The 20,052-nt window shown below is 45.1% G+C and overlaps 1 protein-coding gene across 1 annotated transcript in view; it reads left to right on the top strand.

Moving 5' to 3' along the window:
• The window catches only part of LOC128685578 (uncharacterized), a 132,331-nt gene that overhangs the window by 99,203 nt on the left and 13,076 nt on the right, over nucleotides 1–20,052 (top strand). The window contains exons 16-18 of the mRNA XM_070088113.1: nucleotides 5,316–5,403; nucleotides 12,655–12,773; nucleotides 13,445–13,651. Of these exons, the coding sequence (XP_069944214.1) occupies nucleotides 5,316–5,403; nucleotides 12,655–12,773; nucleotides 13,445–13,651 (414 nt within the window). The remainder of the gene's footprint in view (nucleotides 1–5,315; nucleotides 5,404–12,654; nucleotides 12,774–13,444; nucleotides 13,652–20,052) is intronic.

Raw genomic sequence — 20,052 nt, 5'->3', positions numbered from 1 at the left:
ACCTGCCTCACCAAGGTTGCTGCAACAAGACCTGCCTCACCAAGGTTGTTGCAGCAAGACCTGCCTCAGCGCAGGTTGTTGCAACAAGACCTGCCTCAGCGCAGGTTGTTGCAACAAGACCTGCCTCACCAAGGTTGTTGCAACAAGACCTGCCTCACCTAGGTTGTAGCAACAAGACCTGCCTCACCAAGGTTGCTGCAACAAGACCTGCCTCACCAAGGTTGTTGCAACAAGACCTGCCTCACCAAGGTTGTTGAAACAAGACCTGCCTCACCAAGGTTGTTGCAACAAGACCTGCCTCACCAAGGTTGTTGCAACAAGACCTGCCTCACCAAGGTTGTTGCAACAAGACCTGCCTCACCAAGGTTGCTACAACAAGACCTGCCTCAGCGCAGGTTGTTGCAACAAGACCTGCCTCAGCCAAGGTTGCTGCAACAAGACCTGCCTCAGCGCAGGTTGTTGCAACAAGACCTGCCTCAGCGCAGGTTGTTGCAACAAGACCTGCCTCAGCCAAGGTTGTTGCAACAAGACCTGCCTCAGCGCAGGTTGTTGCAACAAGACCTGCCTCAGCGCAGGTTGTTGCAACAAGACCTGCCTCAGCCAAGGTTGTTGCAACAAGACCTGCCTCAGCGCAGGTTGTTGCAACAAGACCTGCCTCAGCGCAGGTTGTTGCAACAAGACCTGCCTCACCAAGGTTGTTGCAACAAGACCTGCCTCAGCGCAGATTGTTGCAACAAGACCTGCCTCAGCGCAGGTTGTTGCAATAAGACCTGCCTCAGCGCAGGTTGTTGCAACAAGACCTGCCTCAGCGCAGGTTGTTGCAACAAGACCTGCCTCAGCGCAGGTTGTTGCAACAAGACCTGCCTCAGCGCAGGTTGTTGCAACAAGACCTGCCTCAGCGCAGGTTGTTGCAACAAGACCTGCCTCAGCGCAGGTTGTTGCAACAAGACCTGCCTCAGCGCAGGTTGTTGCAACAAGACCTGCCTCAGCGCAGCTTGTTGCAACAAGACCTGCCTCACCAAGGTTGTTGCAACAAGACCTGCCTCACCAAGGTTGTTGCAACAAGACCTGCCTCAGCGCAGGTTGTTGCAACAAGACCTGCCTCAGCGCAGGTTGTTGCAACAAGACCTGCCTCAGCGCAGGTTGTTGCAACAAGACCTGCCTCAGCGCAGGTTGTTGCAACAAGACCTGCCTCACCAAGGTTGTTGCAACAAGACCTGCCTCAGCGCAGGTTGCTGCAACAAACCTGCCTCACCAAGGTTGTTGCAACAAGACCTGCCTCAGCGCAGGTTGTTGCAACAAGACCTGCCTCAGCGCAGGTTGTTGCAACAAGACCTGCCTCAGCGCAGGTTGTTGCAACAAGACCTGCCTCAGCGCAGGTTGTTGCAACAAGACCTGCCTCAGCGCAGGTTGTTGCAACAAGACCTGCCTCACCAAGGTTGTTGCAACAAGACCTGCCTCACCAAGGTTGTTGCAACAAGACCTGCCTCAGCGCAGGTTGTTGCAACAAGACCTGCCTCACCAAGGTTGTTGCAACAAGACCTGCCTCACCAAGGTTGTTGCAACAAGACCTGCCTCACCAAGGTTGCTGCAACAAGACCTGCCTCACCAAGGTTGTTGCAGCAAGACCTGCCTCAGCGCAGGTTGTTGCAACAAGACCTGCCTCAGCGCAGGTTGTTGCAACAAGACCTGCCTCACCAAGGTTGTTGCAACAAGACCTGCCTCACCTAGGTTGTAGCAACAAGACCTGCCTCACCAAGGTTGCTGCAACAAGACCTGCCTCACCAAGGTTGTTGCAACAAGACCTGCCTCACCAAGGTTGTTGCAACAAGACCTGCCTCACCAAGGTTGTTGCAACAAGACCTGCCTCACCAAGGTTGTTGCAACAAGACCTGCCTCACCAAGGTTGTTGCAACAAGACCTGCCTCACCAAGGTTGCTACAACAAGACCTGCCTCAGCGCAGGTTGTTGCAACAAGACCTGCCTCAGCGCAGGTTGTTGCAACAAGACCTGCCTCAGCCAAGGTTGCTGCAACAAGACCTGCCTCAGCGCAGGTTGTTGCAACAAGACCTGCCTCAGCGCAGGTTGTTGCAACAAGACCTGCCTCAGCCAAGGTTGTTGCAACAAGACCTGCCTCAGCGCAGGTTGTTGCAACAAGACCTGCCTCAGCGCAGGTTGTTGCAACAAGACCTGCCTCAGCCAAGGTTGTTGCAACAAGACCTGCCTCAGCGCAGGTTGTTGCAACAAGACCTGCCTCAGCGCAGGTTGTTGCAACAAGACCTGCCTCACCAAGGTTGTTGCAACAAGACCTGCCTCAGCGCAGATTGTTGCAACAAGACCTGCCTCAGCGCAGGTTGTTGCAATAAGACCTGCCTCAGCGCAGGTTGTTGCAACAAGACCTGCCTCAGCGCAGGTTGTTGCAACAAGACCTGCCTCAGCGCAGGTTGTTGCAACAAGACCTGCCTCAGCGCAGGTTGTTGCAACAAGACCTGCCTCAGCGCAGGTTGTTGCAACAAGACCTGCCTCAGCGCAGGTTGTTGCAACAAGACCTGCCTCAGCGCAGGTTGTTGCAACAAGACCTGCCTCAGCGCAGCTTGTTGCAACAAGACCTGCCTCACCAAGGTTGTTGCAACAAGACCTGCCTCACCAAGGTTGTTGCAACAAGACCTGCCTCAGCGCAGGTTGTTGCAACAAGACCTGCCTCAGCGCAGGTTGTTGCAACAAGACCTGCCTCAGCGCAGGTTGTTGCAACAAGACCTGCCTCACCAAGGTTGTTGCAACAAGACCTGCCTCAGCGCAGGTTGCTGCAACAAGACCTGCCTCACCAAGGTTGTTGCAACAAGACCTGCCTCAGCGCAGGTTGTTGCAACAAGACCTGCCTCAGCGCAGGTTGTTGCAACAAGACGTGCCTCAGCGCAGGTTGTTGCAACAAGACCTGCCTCACCAAGGTTGTTGCAGCAGGACCTGCCTCAGCGCAGGTTGTTGCAGCAGGACCTGCCTCAGCGCAGGTTGTTGCAACAAGACCTGCCTCAGCGCAGGTTGTTGCAACAAGACCTGCCTCACCAAGGTTGTTGCAACAAGACCTGCCTCACCAAGGTTGTTGCAACAAGACCTGCCTCAGCTCAGGTTGCTGCAACAAGACCTGCCTCAGCTCAGGTTGTTGCAACAAGACCTGCCTCAGCGCAGGTTGTTGCAACAAGACCTGCCTCACCAAGGTTGTTGCAGCAAGACCTGCCTCAGCGCAGGTTGTTGCAACAAGACCTGCCTCAGCGCAGGTTGTTGCAACAAGACCTGCCTCAGCGCAGGTTGTTGCAACAAGACCTGCCTCAGCGTAGGTTGTTGGAACAAGACCTGCCTCAGCGCAGGTTGTTGCAACAAGACCTGCCTCAGCGCAGGTTGTTGCAACAAGACCTGCCTCAGCGCAGGTTGTTGCAACAAGACCTGCCTCAGCGCAGGTTGTTGCAACAAGACCTGCCTCAGCGCAGGTTGTTGCAACAAGACCTGCCTCAGCGCAGGTTGTTGCAACAAGACCTGCCTCACCAAGGTTGTTGCAACAAGACCTGCCTCACCAAGGTTGTTGCAACAAGACCTGCCTCACCAAGGTTGTTGCAACAAGACCTGCCTCACCAAGGTTGTTGCAACAAGACCTGCCTCACCAAGGTTGTTGCAGCAAGACCTGCCTCAGCGCAGGTTGTTGCAACAAGACCTGCCTCAGCGCAGGTTGTTGCAACAAGACCTGCCTCACCAAGGTTGTTGCAACAAGACCTGCCTCACCAAGGTTGTTGCAACAAGACCTGCCTCACCAAGGTTGTTGCAACAAGACCTGCCTCACCAAGGTTGTTGCAACAAGACCTGCCTCACCAAGGTTGTTGCAACAAGACCTGCCTCACCAAGGTTGTTGCAACAAGACCTGCCTCACCAAGGTTGTTGCAACAAGACCTGCCTCAGCGCAGGTTGTTGCAACAAGACCTGCCTCACCAAGGTTGTTGCAACAAGACCTGCCTCACCAAGGTTGTTGCAACAAGACCTGCCTCACCAAGGTTGTTGCAACAAGACCTGCCTCACCAAGGTTGTTGCAACAAGACTTGCCTCAGCGCAGGTTGTTGCAACAAGACCTGCCTCAGCGCAGGTTGTTGCAACAAGACCTGCCTCAGCGCAGGTTGTTGCAATAAGACCTGCCTCAGCGCAGGTTGTTGCAACAAGACCTGCCTCAGCGCAGGTTGTTGCAATAAGACCTGCCTCAGCGCAGGTTGTTGCAACAAGACCTGCCTCAGCGCAGATTGTTGCAACAAGACCTGCCTCAGCGCAGATTGTTGCAACAAGACCTGGCTCAGCGCAGGTTGTTGCAATAAGACCTGCCTCAGCGCAGATTGTTGGAACAAGACCTGCCTCAGCGCAGGTTGTTGCAATAAGACCTGCCTCAGCGCAGGTTGTTGCAACAAGACCTGCCTCAGCGCAGGTTGTTGCAACAAGACCTGCCTCAGTCAGTCTACAGTTTTTATTTTTGTTATTTCCAGAAGCTGTTATCTTGATATACAGAAACTCTCGATGTAACGGACTTACAAATAATGGGCAAAATTCCACTGGGTAAATTGCAGTTTTTAATTCCTGTAATTTCAATGTTTTTTATAATATAACTATAAAATGAAGGTCAAGTTTTATATGCGGTTTACACTAGAGCATTTAAGTATTTTTTTTTATTATTTTTACGGTAATTCTGATTTAACGGACACTCACTTAACGGACACTCACTTAACGGACACTCACACAATGTGCTGTTAGTCCGTTATATGTAAAACTTTCACATTAGTTTTGCATGATGGAAAAAAACTTTAATTTGCTCTACAAAACTACTGTATAATATTACAAATGTGATGTGCTGTGTGAAAACTGTTTAATATTGTCAGTCAACACGACGAGCCTGACCCACGGCCGGGCTCACAGAGTAGAGAAACTCTCGAAACTTTTCAAAGGTATATAACATAATAAATGTAGTAATTTACACATCATATGGTTCATGTTAATTTTTTAAAGCTTAAAATTAACAACTTAACTCTGAATATTTATTATTATTATTATTATTATTATTATTATTATTATTATTATTATTATTATTATTATTATTATTATTATTATTATTATTATTATTATTACTGTTATTATTATCACAAAATATGCGCCTAACCCGTATGGGTCACAAAGTACTTACCAGGCATAATGTGCGGCTGTTGATTAATTTGTTTATTGTTTGTTAAATATTACTTATTTTTGGTTGATTTAAAGTGAGTTTGGTTGTACATGGTTGTGTGTGGCAGGTTGTGTGGGCGGCCCTCCGAGTGTTAGCAGTAACATGAGCGTAGTGTGGGACAACACCACCTCCCTCACCTCCAACGCTACCTACACGTAAGTAACATTCACAGTAACACCTCCAACGCTACCTACACGTAAGTAACATTCACAGTAACGCCTCCAACGCTACCTACACGTAAGTAACATTCACAGTAACACCTCCAACACCACCTACACGTAAGTAACATTCACAGTAACACCTCCAACGCTACCTACACGTAAGTAATATTCACAGTAACACCTCCAACATCACCTATACGTAACATACACAGTAACACCTCCAACACCACCTACACGTAAGTAACATTCACAGTAACACCTCCAACGCTACCTACACGTAAGTAATATTCACAGTAACACCTCCAACACCACCTACACGTAACATACACAGTAACACCTCCAACACCACCTACACGTAAGTAACATACACAGTAACACCTCCAACACCACCTACACGTAAGTAACATACACAGTAACACCTCCAACACCACCTACACGTAAGTAACATTCACAGTAACACCTCCAACACCACCTACACGTAAGTAACATTCACAGTAACATCTCCAACACCACCTACACGTAAGTAACATTCACAGTAACACCTCCAACACCACCTACACGTAAGTAACATTCACAGTAACACCTCCAACACCACCTACGCGTAAGTAACATTCACAGTAACACCTCCAACACCACCTACACGTAAGTAACATTCACAGTAACACCTCCAACGCCACCTACATGTAAGTAACATTCACAGCAACACCTCCAACAATACCTACACGTAAGTAACACTCACAGTAACACCTCCAACACCACCTACACGTAAGTAACATTCACAGTAACACCTCCAACACCATCTACATGTAAGTAACATTCACAGCAACACCTCCAACACCACCTACACGTAAGTAACATTCACAGTAACACCTCCAACACCAACTACGCGTAAGTAACATTCACAGTAACACCTCCAACACCACCTACATGTAAGTAACATTCACAGTAACACCTCGAACACCACCTACACGTAAGTAACATTCACAGTAACACCTCCAACACCACCTACATGTAAGTAACATTCACAGTAACACCTCCAACACCACCTACACGTAAGTAACATTCACAGTAACACCTCCAACAACACCTACACGTAAGTAACATTCACAGCAACACCTCCAACACCACCTACACGTAAGTAACATTCAAAGTAACACCTCCAACACCACCTACACGTAAGTAACATTCACAGTAACACCTCCAACACCACCTACATGTAAGTAACATTCACAGCAACACCTCCAACACCATCTACACATAAGTAACATTCACAGTAACACCTCCAACACAACCTACACGTAAGTAACATTCACAATAACACCTCCAACACCACCTACACGAAAGTAACATTCACAGTAACACCTCCAACACCACCTACACGTAAGTAACATTCACAGTAACACCTCCAACACCTACGCGTAAGTAACATTCACAGTAACACCTCCAGCACCACCTACACGTAAGTAACATTCACAGTAACATCTCCAACACCACCTACACGTAAGTAACATTCACAGTAACACCTCCAACACCACCTACACGTAAGTAACATTCACAGTAACACCTCCAACACCACCTACGCGTAAGTAACATTCACAGTAACACCTCCAACACCACCTACACGTAAGTAACATTCACAGTAACACCTCCAACACCACCTACATGTAAGTAACATTCACAGCAACACCTCCAACAATACCTACACGTAAGTAACTTTCACAGTAACACCTCCAACACCACCTACGCGTAAGTAACACTCACAGTAACACCTCCAACACCACCTACACGTAAGTAACATTCACAGTAACACCTCCAACACCATCTACATGTAAGTAACATTCACAGCAACACCTCCAACACCACCTACACGTAAGTAACATTCACAGTAACACCTCCAACACCACCTACGCGTAAGTAACATTCACAGTAACACCTCCAACACCACCTACATGTAAGTAACATTCACAGTAACACCTCGAACACCACCTACACGTAAGTAACATTCACAGTAACACCTCCAACACCACCTACATGTAAGTAACATTCACAGTAACACCTCCAACACCACCTACACGTAAGTAACATTCACAGTAACACCTCCAACAACACCTACACGTAAGTAACATTCACAGCAACACCTCCAACACCACCTACACGTAAGTAACATTCAAAGTAACACCTCCAACACCACCTACACGTAAGTAACATTCACAGTAACACCTCCAACACCACCTACATGTAAGTAACATTCACAGCAACACCTCCAACACCATCTACACATAAATAACATTCACAGTAACACCTCCAACACAACCTACACGTAAGTAACATTCACAATAACACCTCCAACACCACCTACACGAAAGTAACATTCACAGTAACACCTCCAACACCACCTACACGTAAGTAACATTCACAGTAACACCTCCAACACCTACGCGTAAGTAACATTCACAGTAACACCTCCAACACCACCTACACGTAAGTAACATTCACAGTAACACCTCCAACACCACCTACACGTAAGTAACATTCACAGCAACACCTGCAACACCACCTACACGTAAGTAACATTCACAGTAACACCTCCAACGCCACCTACATGTAAGTAACATTCACAGCAACACCTCCAACACCACCTACACGTAAGTAACATTCACAGTAACACCGCCTACACATAAGTATCATTCACAGTAACACCTCCAACACCACCTTCACGTAAATAACATTCACAGTAACACCTCCAACACCACCTACACGTAAGTAACATTCACAGTAACACCTCCAACACCACCTACATGTAAGTAACATTCACAGTAACACCTCCAACACCACCTACACGTAAGTAACATTCATAGTAACACCTCCAACACCACCTACACGTAAGTAACAATCACAATAACACCTCAAACACCACCTACACGAAAGTAACATTCACAGTAACACCTCCAACACCACCTACACGTAAGTAACATTCACACTAACACCTCCAACACCTACGCGTAAGTAACATTCACAGTAACACCTCCAACACCACCTACACGTAAGTAACATTCACAATAACACCTCAAACACCATCTACACGAAAGTAACATTCACAGTAACACCTCCAACACCACCTACACGTAAGTAATATTCACAGTAACACCTCTAACACCACCTACACGTAAGTAACATTCACAGTAACACCTCTAACACCACCTACACGTAAGTAACATTCACAGTAACACCTCCAACACCACCTACATGTAAGTAACATTCACAGCAACACCTTCAACACCACCTACACGTAAGTAACATTCACAGTAACACCTCCAACACCACCTACGCGTAAGTAACATTCACAGTAACACCTCCAACACCACCTACACGTAAGTAACATTCACAGTAACACCTCCAACACCACCTACATGTAAGTAACATTCACAGCAACACCTCCATCACCACCTACACAAAAGTAACATTCACAGTAACACCTCCAACACCACCTACACGTAAATAACATTCACAGTAACACCTCCAACACCTACGCGTAAGTAACATTCACAGTAACACCTCCAACACCACCTACACGTAAGTAACATTCACAGTAACACCTCCAACACCACCTACACGTAAGTAACATTCACAGCAACACCTCCAACACCACGTACACGTAAGTAACATTCACAGTAACACCTCCAACGCCACCTACATGTAAGTAACATTCACAGCACCACCTCCAACACCACCTGCACGTAAGTAACATTCGCAATAACACCTCCAACACCACCTACACGCAAGTAACATTCACAGTAACACCTCCAACACCACCTACACGCAAGTAACATTCACAGTAACACCTCCAACACCTACGCGTAAGTAACATTCACAGTAACACCTCCAACACCATCTACACGTAAGTAACGTTCACAGTAACACCTCCAACACCACCTACACGTAAGTAACATTCACAGTAACACCTCCAACACCACCTACAAGTAAGTAACATTCACAGTAACACCTCCAACACCACCTACACGTAAGTAACATTCACAGTAACACCTCCAACACCTACGCGTAAGTAACATTCACAGTAACACCTCCAACACCACCTACACGTAAGTAACATTCACAGTAACACCTCCAACACCACCTACACGTAAGTAACATTAACAGCAACACCTCCAACACCACCTACACGTAAGTAACATTCACAGTAACACCTCCAACGCCACCTACATGTAAGTAACATTCACAGCAACACCACCTACACGTAAGTAACATTCACAGTAACACCTCCAACACCACCTACACATAAGTAACATTCACAACAACACCTCCAACACCACCTACACGTAAGTAACATTCACAGTAACACCTCCAACGCCACCTACATGTAAGTAACATTCACAGCAACACCACCTACACGTAAGTAACATTCACAGTAACACCTCCAACACCACCTACACATAAGTAACATTCACAACAACACCTCCAACACCACCTACACGTAAGTAACATTCACAGTAACACCTCCAACACCACCTACATGTAAGTAACATTCACAGTAACACCTCTAACACCACCTACACGTAAGTAACATTCACAGTAACACATCCAACACCACCAACACGTAAGTAACATTCACAGTACCACCTCCAACACCACCTACACGTAAGTAACATTCACAGTATCACCTCCAACGCCACCTACACGTAAGTAACATTCACAGTACACCTCCAACGCCACCTACATGTAAGTAACATTCACAGCAACACCTCCAACACCACCTACACGTAAGTAACATTCACAGAAACACCACCTACACGTAAGTAACATTCACAGTAACACCTCCAACACCACCTACACGTAAGTAACATTCACAGTAACACCTCCAACACCACCTACACGTAAGTAACATTCACAGTAACACCTCCAACGCCACCTACACGTAAGTAACATTCACAGTAACACCTCCAACACCACCTACACGTAAGTAACATTCACAGTAACACCTCCAGCACCACCTACATGTAAGTAACATTCACAGTAACACCTCCAACACCACCTACACGTAAGTAACATTCACAGTAACTCCTCCAACGCCATCTACACGTAAGTAACATTCACAGTAACACCTCCAACACCACCTACACGTAAGTAACATTCACAGTAACACCTCCAGCACCACCTACATGTAAGTAACATTCACAGTAACACCTCCAACACCACCTACACGTAAGTAACATTCACAGTAACACCTCCAACACCACCTGCACGTAAGTAACATTCACAGTAACACCAACACCACCTACGCGTAAGTAACATTCACAGTAACACCTCCAACACCACCTACACGTAAGTAACATTCACAGTCACACCTCCAACGCCACCTACGCGTAAGTAACATTCACAGTAACACCTCCAACACCACCTTCACGTAAGTAACATTCACAGTAACACCTCCAACACCACCTACACGTAAGTAACATTCACAGTAACACCTCCAACACCACCTACGCATAAGTAACATTCACAGTAATACCTCCAACACCACCTACACATAAGTAACATTCACAGTAACACCTCCAACACTACCTACAGGTAAGTAACATTCACAGCAACACCTCCAACACCACCTACATGTAAGTAGCATTCACAGTAACATCTCCAACACCACCTACACGTAAGTAACATTCACAGTAACACCTCCAACACCATCTACACGTAAGTAACATTCACAGTAACACCTCCAACACCACCTACACGTAAGTAACATTCACAGTAACACCTCCAAGACCACCTACATGTAAGTAACATTCACAGCAACACCTCCAACATCACCTACACATAAGTAACATTCACAGTAACACCTCCAACACCACCTGCACGTAAGTAACATTCGCAATAACACCTCCAACACCACCTACACGAAAGTAACATTCACAGTAACACCTCCAACACCACCTACACGCAAGTAACATTCACAGTAACACCTCCAACACCTACGCGTAAGTAACAATCACAGTAACACCTCCAACACCATCTACACGTAAGTAACATTCACAGTAACACCTCCAACACCACCTACACGTAAGTAACTTTCACAGTAACACCTCCAACACCACCTACATGTAAGTAACATTCACAGTAACACCTCCAACACCACCTACACGTAAGTAACATTCACAGTAACACCTCCAACACCACCTACACTTAAGTAACATTCACAGCAACACCTCCAACACCACCTACACGTAAGTAACATTCACAGTGACACCTCCAACGCCACCTACATGTAAGTAACATTCACAGCAACACCTCCAACACCACCTACACGTAAGTAACATTCACAGCAACACCACCTACACCTAAGTAACATTCACAGTAACACCTCCAACACCACCTACACTTAAGTAACATTCACAGCAACACCTCCAACACCACCTACACGTAAGTAACATTCACAATAACACCTCCAACACCACCTACACGTAAGTAACATTCACAATAACGCCTCCAACACCACCTACCGGCTACCTACTCTGACTTCCTACAAATAAATACTACTCTCTTCTCTTCCTACATTAAGACTACACATATTTTAAGGTAAATAATGAGTGTACTGTATGTGTATTTTAACTCTCTGGGCTGTTTTAAATATCGTATATTAGGTATGAGATGAGGAGCCAGGGCTACCTACACCTGACTTCCTACAAATAAATAGTACTCACATCTCGCCCTACATTAAGATTACGAATACTTTAAGATAAGTAATGAATGTACTGTATATGTATTTTACTTTGTGTATTTTTAATGCCTAGTTCTATTACTAACTTAATATAATTTAGTGTTAACTTGTCTGGCATTTACATGCGTTTTTAAATGGAAAAAATGACGTTGTGCTTTCCGGCGATAGCCTGGAACCTAACCCGCAGTATAAGTGGGGCCCTACTGTATCTAGCAATGTTGTTGTACTAGAATAAGGTTTTATTCTGACAAAGTTTCATTATATTTAGAATGAAAAATAAAAGTTTATTCTGAACACGTCTGGTATACCATCAGACTTGTTGCCAGTGGTAGCAGTGAGTAAACTTTAGGCTTGTCTGGTTATATTGCTGCTATACAGTGTTTGTTAATGAGCACCATTAGCTTGCGGTACGAACATGGTACACAGGTGTTTCTTTCACATGTGTTGCTTCCTCAGGTGTTCTCATAGTGTTGCTGCCTCAGATGTTGTTCTCACAGGTGCTCTTCCCTCAGGTGTTACCCTGGGTACTTCGTGCGCGGCAACGTAAGTGTGACACAGCAGCAGTCTCAGTGTCTGGGCGTGCTGGGAGGCTGGTATCCTTCACAAATATTACCCTGCATAGTTGTCAATGGTGAGTTAATATTCCTGCTACTCACATCCTTTAGCTAATATAGCTTATTTGAAGGAAATGTAATTGAAATTTTCACAGGAAGAAGCAAGCATATATATATATATATATATATATATATATATATATATATATATATATATATATATATATATATATATATATATATATATATATATATATATATATATATATATATTAGCTAATATAGGGTGGTAGGTGAAGTAGAATATTCAAATGGCTTCAGGAAGAAATCCAATTATCCTTTCTTGAAGCTATTTTGTGCACTTGTCTGAGGTTATGGGTCCCACACTGTGCACCAGAGGTGGACTCCCATATGTTATTAAACTACATCATTTTCAATTATTATTACTTTTTTAAGGGAATATATTAAAATATATATAATGACAGTCCAAGGCTTAAATGTCATCCAGTAAAGAGGTGTTAATGAATGGAATTCAACAATAAATACTTCTACCAGTGTCGTGAAATAACACGCTACATTGGTCTAAACTGGAAAGGTTTGTATGTGAGACTGAAATATAAAGTCCTCATTGTTTTATCATATATGTTCGTGTGTCGTTGTCCGGTGTCTTCTAAATCATGTCTGGATCTCCAGCAATCTTAGTAGTGGAGATGTGATGAAGGGTGAGCTAAAGAGTGATCTCCAACAGTGTGTAACGGGACGGTTCCTGCCCCTCCAACACCACCCACCGTAACTAAAACCAGCGCCACCAACATCCGTCAACTTAACTCCACCATCAACTACACTTGCCCGGCCCGGATGTCCATCACAGATGGTGCCACTATGCAGATGGTCACCTGTATGGCTAATGGTTCCTCTTACGGCTTCTTTCCGCCTGCGGTCAACGCCTGTAACGGTCAGCATTCAGAGTAAAGCGTTCTTAGTAGCGTACATAGCTGAATTTCAGTGTGTATAGTAGTGTACTTGGTAGTGTGTATAGTAGTGTACTTGGTAGTGTGTATAGTAGTGCACTTGGTAGTGTGTATAGTAGTGTACTTGGTAGTGTGTATAGTAGTGCACTTGGTAGTGTGTATAGTAGTGTACTTGGTAGTGTGTATAGTAGTGCACTTGGTAGTGTGTATAGTAGTGTACTTGGTAGTGTGTATAGTAGTGCACTTGGTAGTGTGTATAATAGTGTACTTGGTAGTGTGTATAGTAGTGTACTTGGTAGTGTGTATAGTAGTGCACTTGGTAGTGTGTACTCACCTATTTGTGGTTGCAGGGGTCGAGTCCTAGCTCCTGGCCCCGCCTCTTCACCGGTTGCTACTAGACCCTCTCTCTCCCCGCTCCATGAGCTTTATCAAACCTCGTCTTAAAACTGTGTATGGTTCCTGCCTCCACTACGTCATTTTCTAGGCTATTCCACTGCCTTACAACTCTATGACTGAAGAAATACTTCCTACTATCTCTCTGACTCATTTGTGTCTTCAACTTCCAATTGTGGCCTCTTGTTTCTGTGTCCCCTCCCTGGAACATCCTGTCCTTGTCCACCTTGTCTATTCCACGCAGTATTTTATATGTCGTTATCATGTCTCCCCTGACCCTCCTGTCCTCCAGTGTCGTCAGGCCGATTTCCCTTAATCTTTCTTCATAGGACATTCCCCTTAGCTCAGGAACTAACCTTGTTGCAAACCTTTGTACTTTCTCTAGTTTCTTGACGTGCTTTATCAAGTGCGGGTTCCAAACAGGTGCTGCATACTCCAGTATGGGCCTGACATACACGGTGTACAGTGTCTTGAATGATTCCTTACTAAGGTGTCGGAATGCTGTTCTCAGGTTTGCCAGGCGCCCATATGCTGCAGCAGTTATCTGATTGATGTGTGCTTCCGGAGACATGCTCGGTGTTATACTCACCCCAAGATCTTTCTCCTTGAGTGAGGTTTGCAGTCTTTGGCCACCTAGCCTATACTCTGTCTGTGGTCTTCTGTGCCCTTCCCCTATCTTCATGACTTTGCATTTGGCAGGATTAAATTCGAGAAGCCATTTGCTGGACCAGGTGTCCAGTCTGTCCAGGTCTCTTAGAAGTCCTGCCTGGTCCTCATCAGATTTAATTCTCCTCATTAACTTCACATCATCTGCAAACAGGGACACTTCTGAGTCTAACCCTTCCGTCATGTCGTTCACATATACCAAAAATAGCACTGGTCCTAGGACCGACCCCTGTGGGACCCCGCTCGTCACAGGTGCCCACTGTGATACATCATTACGTACCATGACTCGTTGTTGCCTCCCTGTCAGGTATTCTCTGATCCATTGCAGTGCCCTTCCTGTTATATGCGCCTGATGCTCTAGCTTCTGCACTAATCTCTTGTGAGGAACTGTGTCAAAGGCCTTCTTGCAGTCAAAGAAGATGCAATCAACCCACCCCTCTCTCTCTTGTCTTACTTCTGTTATTTTATCATAAAACTCCAGAAGGTTTGTGACACAGGATTTGCCTTCCGTGAATCCGTGCTGGTTGGCATTTATACTCCTGTTCCGTTCCAGGTGCTCCACCACTCTCCTCCTGATAATCTTCTCCATAATTTTGCATACTATACACGTCAATGACACAGGTCTATAGTTTAGTGCCTCTTTTCTGTCTCCTTTTTTGAAAATGGGAACTACATTTGCCGTCTTCCATACCTCAGGTAGTTGCCCAGTTTCCAGGGATGTGTTGAAGATTGTGGTAAGTGGTACGCACAACATATCTGCTCCCTCTCTAAGGACCCATGGAGAGATGTTGTCCGGTCCCATTGCCTTTGAGGTATCGATGTCCCTTAGCAGTTTCTTCACCTCCTCCTCATCTGTATGTATGTCGTCCAACACTTGTTGGTGTATTCCTTGTTGGTGTCCCCATCTGGTCTGTCCCCCCAGAGTCCTTCCTGTCTCTACTGTAAATACTTCCTTAAATCTCGTGTTGAGCTCCTCACATACCTCTTGATCGTTTCTTGTGAGTTCTCCACCTTCTTTCCTCAGCCTTATCACCTGGTCATTGACTGTTGTCTTCCTCCTAATGTGGCTATACAGCAGTTTCGGGTCAGATTTGACTTTCGATGCTATGTCGTTTTCATACTGTCGCTGGGCCTCCCTCCTTATCTGCGCATACTCGTTTCTGGCTCTTCTACTAATCTCCTTGTTTTCCTGGGTCCTATGCCTCCTGTACCTTTTCCATTCTCTGTTGCACTTAGTTTTTGCCTCCCTACACCTTCGGGTAAACCAAGGACTCGTTTTGGTCTTCCTATTATTTCTGTTTCCCTTGGGAACAAAACTTTCCTCTGCCTCCTTGCACTTTGTTGCCACATATTCCATCATCTCGTTTACTGATTTTCCTACCATTTCTCTGTCCCACTGAACCTCCTGCAGGAAGTTTCTCGTACCTGTGTAGTCCCCCCTTTTATAGTTTGGCCTGTCCCCTTCAGTTCCTGTTACCTTCTCCACTTGTAACTCTACTATATAGTCAAAACTCAGAACCACATGATCGCTAGCTCCAAGGGGCCTCTCGTAAGTGATGTCCTCGATGTCTGAACTGCTCAGGGTGAACACAAGATCCAGTCTTGCTGGCTCATCCTCCCCTCTCTCTCTGGTTGTGTCCCTGACATGTTGATGCATGAGGTTTTCAAGTACCACATCCATCATCTTGGCTCTCTATGTACTTGGTAGTGTGTATAGTAGTGCACTTGGTAGTGTGTATAGTAGTGTACTTGGTAGTGTGTATAGTAGTGTACTTGGTAGTGTGTATAGTAGTGTACTTGGTAGTGTGTATAGTAGTGTACTTGGTAGTGTGTATAGTAGTGCACTGGTAGTGTGTATAGTAGTGTACTTGGTAGTGTGTATAGTAGTGCACTTGGTAGTGTGTATAGTAGTGTACTTGGTAGTGTGTATAGTAGTGTACTTGGTAGTGTGTATAGTAGTGTACTTGGTAGTGTGTATAGTAGTGTACTTGGTAGTGTGTATAGTAGTGCACTTGGTAGTGTGTATAGTAGTGTACTTGGTAGTGTGTATAGTAGTGTACTTGGTAGTGTGTATAGTAGTGTACTTGGTAGTGTGTATAGTAGTGTACTTGGTAGTGTGTATAGTAGTGCACTGGTAGTGTGTATAGTAGTGTACTTGGTAGTGTGTATAGTAGTGCACTTGGTAGTGTGTATAGTAGTGTACTTGGTAGTGTGTATAGTAGTGTACTTGGTAGTGTGTATAGTAGTGTACTTGGTAGTGTGTATAGTAGTGTACTTGGTAGTGTGTATAGTAGTGCACTTGGTAGTGTGTATAGTAGTGTGTATAGTAGTGTGTATAGTAGTGGACTTGGTAGAGTGTATAGTAGTGCACTTGGTAGTGTGTATAGTAGTGGACTTGGTAGTGTGTATAGTAGTGGACTTGGTAGTGTGTATAGTAGTGTGTATAGTAGTGCACTTGGTAGTGTGTATAGTAGTGGACTTGGTAGTGTGTATAGTAGTGGACTTGGTAGTGTGTATAGTACTGTACTTGGTAGTATGTATAGTAGTGGACTTGGAAGTGTGTATAGTAGTGTGTATAGTAGTGCACTTGGTAGTGTGTATAGTAGTGTATATAGTAGTGCACTTGGTAGTGTGTATAGTAGTGCACTTGGTAGTGTGTATAGTAGTGCACTTGGTAGTGTGTATAGTAGTGTGCATAGTAGTGCGCATAGTAGTGCACTTGGTAGTGTGTATAGTAGTGCACTTGGTAGTGTGTATAGTAGTGTGTATAGTAGTGCACTTGGTAGTGTGTATAGTAGTGTGTATAGTAGTGCACTTGGTAGTGTGTATAGTAGTGTGTATAGTTGTGCACTTGGTAGTGTGTATAGTAGTGCACTTGGTAGTGTGTATAGTAGTGTGTATAGTAGTGCACTTGGTAGTGTGTATAGTAGTGTGTATAGTAGTGCACTTGGTAGTGTGTATAGTAGTGTGTATAGTTGTGCACTTGGTAGTGTGTATAGTAGTGCACTTGGTAGTGTGTATAGTAGTGTGTATAGTTGTGCACTTGGTAGTGTGTATAGTAGTGCACTTGGTAGTGTGTATAGTAGTGTGTATAGTTGTGCACTTGGTAGTGTGTATAGTAGTGCACTTGGTAGTGTGTATAGTAGTGTGTATAGTTGTGCACTTGGTAGTGTGTATAGTAGTGCACTTGGTAGTGTGTATAGTAGTGTGTATAGTAGTGCACTTGGTAGTGTGTATAGTAGTGTGTATAGTAGTGCACTTGGTAGTGTGTATAGTAGTGTGTATAGTTGTGCACTTGGTAGTGTGTATAGTAGTGCACTTGGTAGTGTGTATAATAGTGTGTATAGTAGTGCACTTGGTAGTGTGTATAGTAGTGTGTATAGTAGTGCACTTGGTAGTGTGTATAGTAGTGTGTATAGTTGTGCACTTGGTATTGTGTATAGTAGTGCACTTGGTAGTGTGTATAGTAGTGTGTATAGTAGTGCACTTGGTAGTGTGTATAGTAGTGTGTATAGTTGTGCACTTGGTAGTGTGTATAGTAGTGTGTATAGTTGTGCACTTGGTAGTGTGTATAGTAGTGCACTTGGTAGTGTGTATAGTAGTGTGTATAGTTGTGCACTTGGTAGTGTGTATAGTAGTGCACTTGGTAGTGTATATAGTAGTGTGTATAGTTGTGCACTTGGTAGTGTGTATAGTAGTGCACTTAGTAGTGTGTATAGTAGTGTGTATAGTTGTGCACTTGGTAGTGTGTATAGTAGTGCACTTGGTAGTGTGTATAGTAGTGTGTATAGTTGTGCACTTGGTAGTGTGTATAGTAGTGCACTTGGTAGTGTGTATAGTAGTGTGTATAGTAGTGTAAATAACAAAAAAGGCACAATACCGTGACTGGAACGATACACAAATAACCTGCACATAAAAAGAGTGAAGCTTCTCTCTTTTTATGTGCGGGTTATTTGTGTATAGTAGTGTACTTGGTAGTGTGTATATTAGTGCACTTGGTAGTGTGTATAGTAGTGTACTTGGTAGTGTGTATAGTAGGGACGTGTTGAAGATTGTGGTAAGTGGCACACACAACATATCCGCTCCCTCTCTAAGGACCCACATCGGGATGTTGTCTGGTCCCATTGCCTTTGAGATATCGATGTCCTTTAGCAGTTTCTTCACCTCCTTCTCATCTGTATGTATGTCATCCAACACTTGTTGGTATATTCCTTGCTGGTGTCCCCATCTGGTCTGTCCCCCGAGAGGCTTTCCTGTCTCCACTGTAAATACTTCCTTAAATATCATGTTGAGCTCCTCACATACCTCATTGATCGTCTCTTGTGAGTTCTCCACCTTCTTTCCTCAGCCTTATCACCTGGTCCTTGACTGTTGTCTTCCTCCTAATGTGGCTATACAGCAGTTTCGGGTCACACTTGACTTTCGATGCTATGTCGTTTTCATACTGACGCTGGGCCTCCCTCCTTATCTGTGCGTACTCGTTTCTGGCTCTTCTACTAATCTCCTTGTTTTCCTGGGTCCTTTGCCTCCTGTACCTTTTCCATTCTCTGGTGCACTTAGTTTTTGCCTCCCTACACCTTCGGGTAAACCAAGGACTCGCTTTGGTCTTCCTATTATTTCTCTTTCCCTTGGGAACAAACCATTCCTCTGCCTCCTTGCACTTTGTTGCTACATATTCCATCATCTCGTTTACTGATTTTCCTCCAGTTCTCTGTCCCACTGAACCTCCTGCAGGAAGTTCCTCATACCTGTGTAGTACCCCCTTTTGTAGTTTGGCTTTTCCCATTCAATTCCTGTTGCCTTCTCCACTTGTAACTCTACTATATAATCAAAACTCAGAACCACATGATCGCTAGCTCCAAGGGGCCTCTCGTAAGTGATGTCCTCAATGTCTGAACTGCTCAGGGTGAACACAAGGTCCAGTCTTGCTGGCTCATCCTCCCCTCTCTCTCTGGTAGTGTCCCTGACATGTTGATGCATGAGGTTTTCAAGTACCACATCCATCATCTTGGCTCTCCATGTTTCGGGACCCCCATATGGCTCCAGGTTTTCCCAGTCGATCTCCCTGTGGTTGAAATCGCCCATTACCAGTAACTTTGCTCTGCTCGAGTGAGCTCTTCTTGCCACCTCAGCCAGTGTGTCCACCATCGCCCTGTTGTTTTCTTCGTACTCCTCTCTTGGCCTCCTGCAGTTCTGTGGTGGGTTATACATCACTCCAATGACTACTTTATGCTCTCCAGACTGAACTGTACCTACTATTTAGTCCCTTTCTCCAATCACGTCCATGCCTTCCATTTCCTCAAATCCCCATCGGTTTTTTATGAGC

The sequence above is a fragment of the Cherax quadricarinatus genome, chromosome 23 (assembly GCF_038502225.1).
Source record: "Cherax quadricarinatus isolate ZL_2023a chromosome 23, ASM3850222v1, whole genome shotgun sequence".
NCBI lineage: Eukaryota > Metazoa > Arthropoda > Malacostraca > Decapoda > Parastacidae > Cherax > Cherax quadricarinatus.
The sequence above is the reverse complement of the archived record's forward strand: the minus strand, read 5'-3'. Positions and strand labels throughout refer to the sequence as shown.